This window comes from Oryctolagus cuniculus, chromosome 16 (genome assembly GCF_051225735.1).
Source record: "Oryctolagus cuniculus isolate XC-2025 breed Fujian yellow rabbit chromosome 16, ASM5122573v1, whole genome shotgun sequence".
NCBI classification, from domain to species: Eukaryota; Metazoa; Chordata; class Mammalia; order Lagomorpha; family Leporidae; genus Oryctolagus; species Oryctolagus cuniculus.
Window position 1 is genome coordinate 8,698,255 of NC_142882.1, and position 6,581 is coordinate 8,704,835.

Below are 6,581 nucleotides of genomic sequence, written 5' to 3' on the forward strand. Positions count from 1 at the left end.
GCAGGGAGCTGGGCGGGAAGCGGAGCTGCTGATGAAGCTAGCCGGTGCTCCCATCTGGGATGCTGGCATCCCAAGCAGTGGCTTAACCAGCTGAACCACAGTGCCTGCCCCTAAACTGACCATTTCCCCCCAAACTTTCTGAGGCGCCCTCCCAAGTCCTGAAGTATTTGAGGTGCAGGTTTGAGTTCTTGAACTTCCCTCAATTAAAAAAAAATACAAGAGGTGGGGCAGGCGTTGTGGCCTAATGCGTTAAGTCACTGGCTGAGATGCCTGCATCCTATGTGAATGCTGGTTCAAATCCCAGCCACTCCACTTCCAATCCAGCTTCCTGCTAACGCACTAGGAAGGCAGCAGAAGACGGCCCAAGTGCTTGGCCCCTGCACCCATGTGGGAGACCCAGAGGAAGCTCCTGGCTCCTTGCTCCAGCCTGGCCCAGTCCTGGCCATGTGGCCATTTGGGGAGTGAATCAGAGGATGGAAGACCTCTCTGGAGCTGCCGGCTGGGCCAGGGGAGGTGGCGATGGGATGGGTCAGCGGGGACCCAGGCAGCAAGGGCGGAGGCCTCCCAAGGGTGCAGAAAAGGAAGCCACGGATGTGACTCAGTCAGCCGGGGGGAACGCTGTCGAGAGAGCGAACCGTGAAGAAAGAAGACCAGAGGCCGGAGGAGGGGAGACCCAGCCGTGGAGCAAGCTGGGAGCGCGCCCCACCCCTTACTGCAAAGTTGCTCAAAACCCTCCCAAGCAAGTTAGCCAACTGCTGTCAGGAACATTGTGAAAAGGAGTCAGGTGAGGCAATGGCCCGGTGAGGGGGCGAAGGCTCTGCTCCTGGAACCCCAGAGGTGGGGTCCCCAGGGCTGGGTCAGGCAGGACAAGGAAGTCACAGCCAGGGGCCGCTCCCCCCTGGGTGCCTGCAGTTCCCTTCTGAGACCCCCTCAGGGTCTCCATCACCATGGCAGGCTCAGAAAGTTCTAGAAAGACAGCAAGGAAAGGTGCCATTGGTAAAGCCTTTATGGCGTGCAATCGAGGCCTCATCACGGCCCAGGGAGGTGGTCACTGGTAACGCTCCCATTTTACGGAGGGGGAAGCTGAGGCCAGAGGTGGTTGGCCACCTTGCTCAAGGCTGTGGCCGGGGGACTTGAGCCCAGGAAGGGGGCTCCAGCGTGGACCCTTGAATGCTGGACCTTGGGCACCCTGGGTAAGGCAGGAAGGGGACAGCGCATCCTGGGTGGAGGGAGGAGTGGGGGTCCCGCCACAATGTGAGTCGGGGAAAGCATTGGCTACAAGGAAGGGCTGTGAGTGGGCTTTTGCTTGGGCGCCTGCCTCCCACATCTGAGGGCCTGGGTTCTGCTCCAGGCTCCGCTCCTGACTCCAGCTCCCCACTGAGGCGCACTCTGGGAGACAGCACTGATGGCTCCAGTACTCGGGTCCCTACCACTCAAGTGGGAGACCAGGATGCAGTTCCTGGCTCCCGGCTTCGGCCCCTAGTCCACACCGTTGCTGGCGTTTAGGGAGTGGACCAGCACACTGAGAGATCTCTCTCTTTCTGTCTGTTTTTCTGGCTTTCAAATAAAGTTTTTAGGGGCTGGCACTGTGGCATAATGGGTAAAGCTGCCGCCTGCAGTGCTGACATCCCATATGAGTGCCAGTTCGAGTCCCAGCTGCTCCACTTCCGGTCCAGCGCCCTGCTGTGGCCTGGGAAAGCAGTGGAAGATGGCCCAAGTGTTTGGGCCCCTGCACCCATGTGGGAGACCCAGAAGAAGCTCCTGGTTTCTGGCTTCAGATCAGCACAGCTCTGGCCATTGTGGCCATGTCGGGAGTGAAGCAGTGGATGGAAGACCTCTCTCTCTCTCTCTCTCTCTCTCTCTCTCTCTCTCTCTCTGCCTCTGCCTCTCAGTAACTCTGCCTTTCAAATAATAAATGAATAAATCTTAAATAAATAAGCAAAATTTTTTAAAACAAAAAACAGGTGCCAGCGCCGTGGCTCAATAGGCTAATCCTCTGCCAGCACACCAGGTTCTAGTCCGGTCAGGGCGCCGGATTCTGTCCTGGTTGCCCCTCTTCCAGGCCAGCTCTCTGCTATGGCCCGGGAGTGCAGTGGAGGATGGCCCAAGTTCTTGGGCCCTGCACCCACATGGGAGACCAGGAGAAGCACCTGGCTCCTGGCTTCGGATCAGCGCGATGTGCCGGCCGCGGCGGCCATTGGAGGGTGAACCAACGGCAAAAGGAAGACCTTTCTCTCTCTCTCTCACTGTCCACTCTGCCTGTCAAAAAAAAAAAAAAAGGTAAAAGTAACACTGTAACACCAGAGAAATCCGACTGTAAAATCTACCTGGACAGGCGCCCTCTTGTGGCTGCACCGCACCTAGCACCGGTTTTCCCGTCGGTAAAGCTGCCTGGGGTGGTCCGGGTCACTCTGGGCTTGGTTGTCTGCTGGGGGCCGGAAGTGAGGTGGGGGGTATCTTATTTCGGATGACCCCACCCCCGCATCCATACTCCCTCACTTGGGGGAGGGGAGGATTGCCTCATGCCCACCCACCCCCCATCCCTGGGGGCGTGGGGAGTGCGAGGAAGGCTTATTTCATAAGCGGGACTGTTCTTTGATTCTTTTAAAAATCAGAATACTTTGTTTCTGTGGTTTCTTAAAGAAAAAGAGATTTACTTGTTTGTAATGCAGAGTGACAGAGAGGAAGAGACACCAAGAGGGAGAGAGGTCTTCAATCCACTGGTTCACTCCCCAAATGGCCACAACAGCTGGAGCTGGGCCGAACCCAAGCCAGGAGCCAGGAGCTTCTTCTGGGTCTCCCATGCAGGTGCAGGGCCCAAGCACCTGGACCATCCTTTACTGCTTTCCCAGGCCATAGCAGAGAGCTGGATCGGAAGAGGAGCAGCTGGGACTAGAACCAGTGCTCATATGGGATGCTGGCACTGCAGGCGGAGGCTTGGCCTACTATGTCACAGCACTGGCCTCCCATAAATAAAAAGTGAAGTGGGTGTACATATTGTAAGTGAACTTTATTGATGGAGAATGGCATCCAAATTTCATGTATTATAGAACACTGAATTTTTTTTTGTTGTTCCAGCAATTAAAAGAATGTAAAATCTGTTAGGCGGTTTCTCAACAGCTAAGCATAGAGCTTGCCACAGGACTAGGAGTGACACTTCTGGATATGTACCCAAGAAAACCAAAGTCTCAAAATAGACATTCGGGAGAAGGCATTTAGCCTAGTGGTTAAGGCGCTGCCTCAGGTGCCCGCATCCCACGTGGGAGCACCTGGTTCTACCCCAGCTCTCATGCTAGTGCAGACCCTGGCTGGGTCCCTGCCACCCGTGGGAGAGGCCTGGGTGGGTGGAATCCCCAGCTTCTGGCTCTGACTCCAGCCCAGCCTCGGTTGTGGCGGCTTTTGGGGAGCGAACCAGCAGATGGAGAGTTCTCTCTCAAATAAATAACTTAGAAGAGATACTGCAGGGGCTGGCACTGTGGCATAGTGGGTAAAGCTGCTACCTGCAGTGCTGGCATCCTATACGGGCACCAGTTCAAGACCCTGCTGTTCTACTTCTGATCCAGCTCTCTGCTATGGCCTGGGAAAGCAGAAGATGGCCCAAGTCTTTGGGCCCCAGCAACCATATGGGAGACCTGGAAGAAGCTCCTGGCTTTGGATTGGCACAGCTCCGGCCATTGCGGCCAATTGGGGCGTGAACCAGTGGATGGAATTCTCTCTCTCTCTCTCTCTCTCTCTCTCTCTCTCTCTCCTCTCTCTCTCTCTCTCTGCCTCTCTGTAACTCTTTCAAATAAACAAACCTTTAAAAAAAAATAGATACTGTACACCTATGTTCACAGCAGCACATTATCTACGACAACCAAAAGGTAGAAACAATCCAAATGTCTATCAGTGAACAGATAAAGAAAATGTGTATATCTATGAAAATGGAAAATTACTCAGCCTTCAAAAAGGAGAGGCATTCCAACACGCTACAGCACAGATAAACCTTGCCATCATGCTCAGCGAAATCAGCCAATCACAAAGGACAAGCGCTGTGTGCTGCCACTCAAAGGAGGTTCCCAGGGCCGTTGGAGCCACAGACAGGAAGTGAAAGAGGGATGGGAGAGCTGGGGTTTGGGGGTGGGCAATGGGGAGTGCTGAAAGGGGACAGAGTTCGCATCTGGGAAGATGGACGAGTTTCGGATACACTGGTGTTTGCACAACACTAAACCCACTTAATGTCACGGAGTTGGCTACAGCCGTAGATTTTCCATTACATGCATTTCACCATACTGAACTCCCTCGCAGAGGCAGATGCCGGGCTGCGCAGGCTAAGCGGCCACTGAGGCACCTGCGACCCGCATCCTGCATCCAAGCATGGGTTTGAGTCCCAGCTGCTCCACTTCTGATCCAGCTTCCTGCCAATGTGCCTGGGAAAGCAGTGGAGGACTGCTCAAGTGCTTGGGCCCCTGCCACCCACACGGGAGACCCAGGTGGAGCTCCTGGCTCCTGGCTTTGGCCAGCTGTTGTGGCCATTTGAGGGAGTGAACCCTCCATTTGGGAGGATCTCCCCCTCTCCTTTGAGAGCGAGATCGCGGCAGGTGGCAGAGCCTCCGCCCCGCTGCCCGGGGCCCCTGCAGCCTCCCCAGGGCTTCCCCTTGGTCCGGACATGGGAAGGGGGGTTCAGGAACCAAGAGACTTATTAGCTAAGACAGGAAGCCCCACACCCTGAGACCTCAAAGATAAATACAGGCCACAGGAATCCGTGTCTCCAGCGTGACCACTGAATGCAGCAGGAAGGTAAGTGACAGCTTGGGCCCTTGTCCCTGTGGTTCCCCACCCCCACCTGAGACCCAGCACTGCAGATCCTGCACCCCCAGCTGGAACGGGGCTGACTCCCAGGCACGTGACCTGGTTCCTTCTTGCAGGGCCTGCATGATGAAGGCTCTCTCCCTCCTCCTCCTCCTCCTCCCTGCACTGGGGCTGCTGGTGTCCAGTGAGTCACTGTGTCCGGTGGATGATGCCATCAACGAGAAGATCAAGGACGGCACCAGCTCCCTGTGTGAGGATCCCCACACTCAACTCCATCCTCTAGAGGCCTCTGTGACCCCTGACACTGACCAGACCCCACCTCACCCCCAAATCCCAACCTCACAGCCACTCTGATCACAGGTTCACTCCCAATCCTCATCCCCCCATTCAACCCAACCTTTAACCACAGTTCCAAACCCAACCCCATTAGTCACCCCCAAACCTCGCCTTAGTCCCAAACCCTCAAGCAAGCCATGGGGTCCTGGGAGGTGGTGGGCATGACGCCTCGGCCCGGATCGCCTGGTTGCCCCCTTCCTGTCCGCAAACCTCCCAGAGGAGGAAGAACATAGTCTCACACTGCACCCCGGCCCCCTCCCCTCAGTTCTTAGTGGAACGAGGAGCCTGAACCTGGAATGCCGCACTGTCACCTCCAGGGGGGCCCTGGCCACCTGTCCCGGAGGTGAGTGCACCTGTCATCTAGGAGGAATGCCCCCTCCTCCAACGTCCAACCTCTGTGGGGGCTCAGCCTCCACTTCCCTGGGATCCTGGCCCAGAGCCCCGGGCTGTGCCCCACACCCCCACGGGACCCCACTTCCTCAAGGCACTTAGCTGTCCAGCCTCTCGCTCCTGCTCCGTGCACAGGGAGGCTTCTCTGGCCTGCGCCTCGAGCTCCCAGACCCCCACTCCCAAGCCCCGCGGCCCCCCAGCTCCGACGGTCTCCGCAACCCCGCTGCCGCCCACAGGCTACTCCGTCACCAGCTGCACCTGTGGCTCCGCCTGCGGCTCGTGGGACGTGCGCGCGGAGACCACGTGCCACTGCCAGTGCGCGGGCATGGACTGGACCGGAGCGCGCTGCTGCCGCATCAGGACTAACGCCTGAGCCCATGCGTGCGCCCAGCGCGCCGGGGGAGGGGGCACGGGCTGGAAATAAACCGGGAATGATGGTGATGATGAAGACGTTGGCGGTTACTTCAGAAAGGCGTGGGACCCATGTCGGGTCTCCAAAGAGAGCAAGGCGCATGGATGCCGGAGGGAGGAGGGGCGCTTCTGGCTTCTGTGGTGTCTCCCACGCCTTCCTCCAGCGGCGGGACCTCCCCCTCCAGTGACAAAGCCCTCCCCCACTCATGCAAGTGGGGATGTCAGTGTCACCTCTGAGGCCACTTTGTGTCACCCTCAGGTCTCCAGCTTCCCAGATTCTGTTTCCCATCTACCCCGCCCCTCCATGAAAGTCTTCACCCAGCATCCGGGCAGTCTGGGTAGTGGACAGGACTGGCCCCCCACACCAGGGTCCCAGGCTCCCAGCAGCCCTAGGGTTACTGTGGGCCCCTGGACCATCTCTGAGCCCAGAGCCCTGAGCCCCCTCACCCCTCACTCTGCACCTGCAGGGAGGGACTTTGCGAGGCCCAGGGGACACCCAGTCACGGGTGGGCAGGAATCTGCGAGGTTGTGGATCACAAGGTCATGTTTTTGCTTGTGCAGCTGAGGTTTCAAGTTATTACTGCCAGCGGCACCCAGGGCACTTCTAGCCTGGTGAACGCTGCATCCCCAGCGTTTACAATAGAGCATGGCAC

The 6,581-nt window shown here is 57.5% G+C and overlaps 1 protein-coding gene across 1 annotated transcript; it reads left to right on the top strand.

Annotated features, from left to right (window-relative positions):
- The first annotated feature begins 4,917 nt into the window (after positions 1 to 4,917).
- Positions 4,918 to 5,890, top strand: RETN (resistin). The gene is made up of 3 exons (NM_001199229.1): positions 4,918 to 5,041; positions 5,393 to 5,470; positions 5,754 to 5,890. Exons 1-3 carry the CDS (start codon positions 4,918 to 4,920, stop codon positions 5,888 to 5,890), a joined length of 339 nt encoding a protein of 112 aa, NP_001186158.1.
- The last annotated feature ends 691 nt before the right edge of the window (positions 5,891 to 6,581 follow it).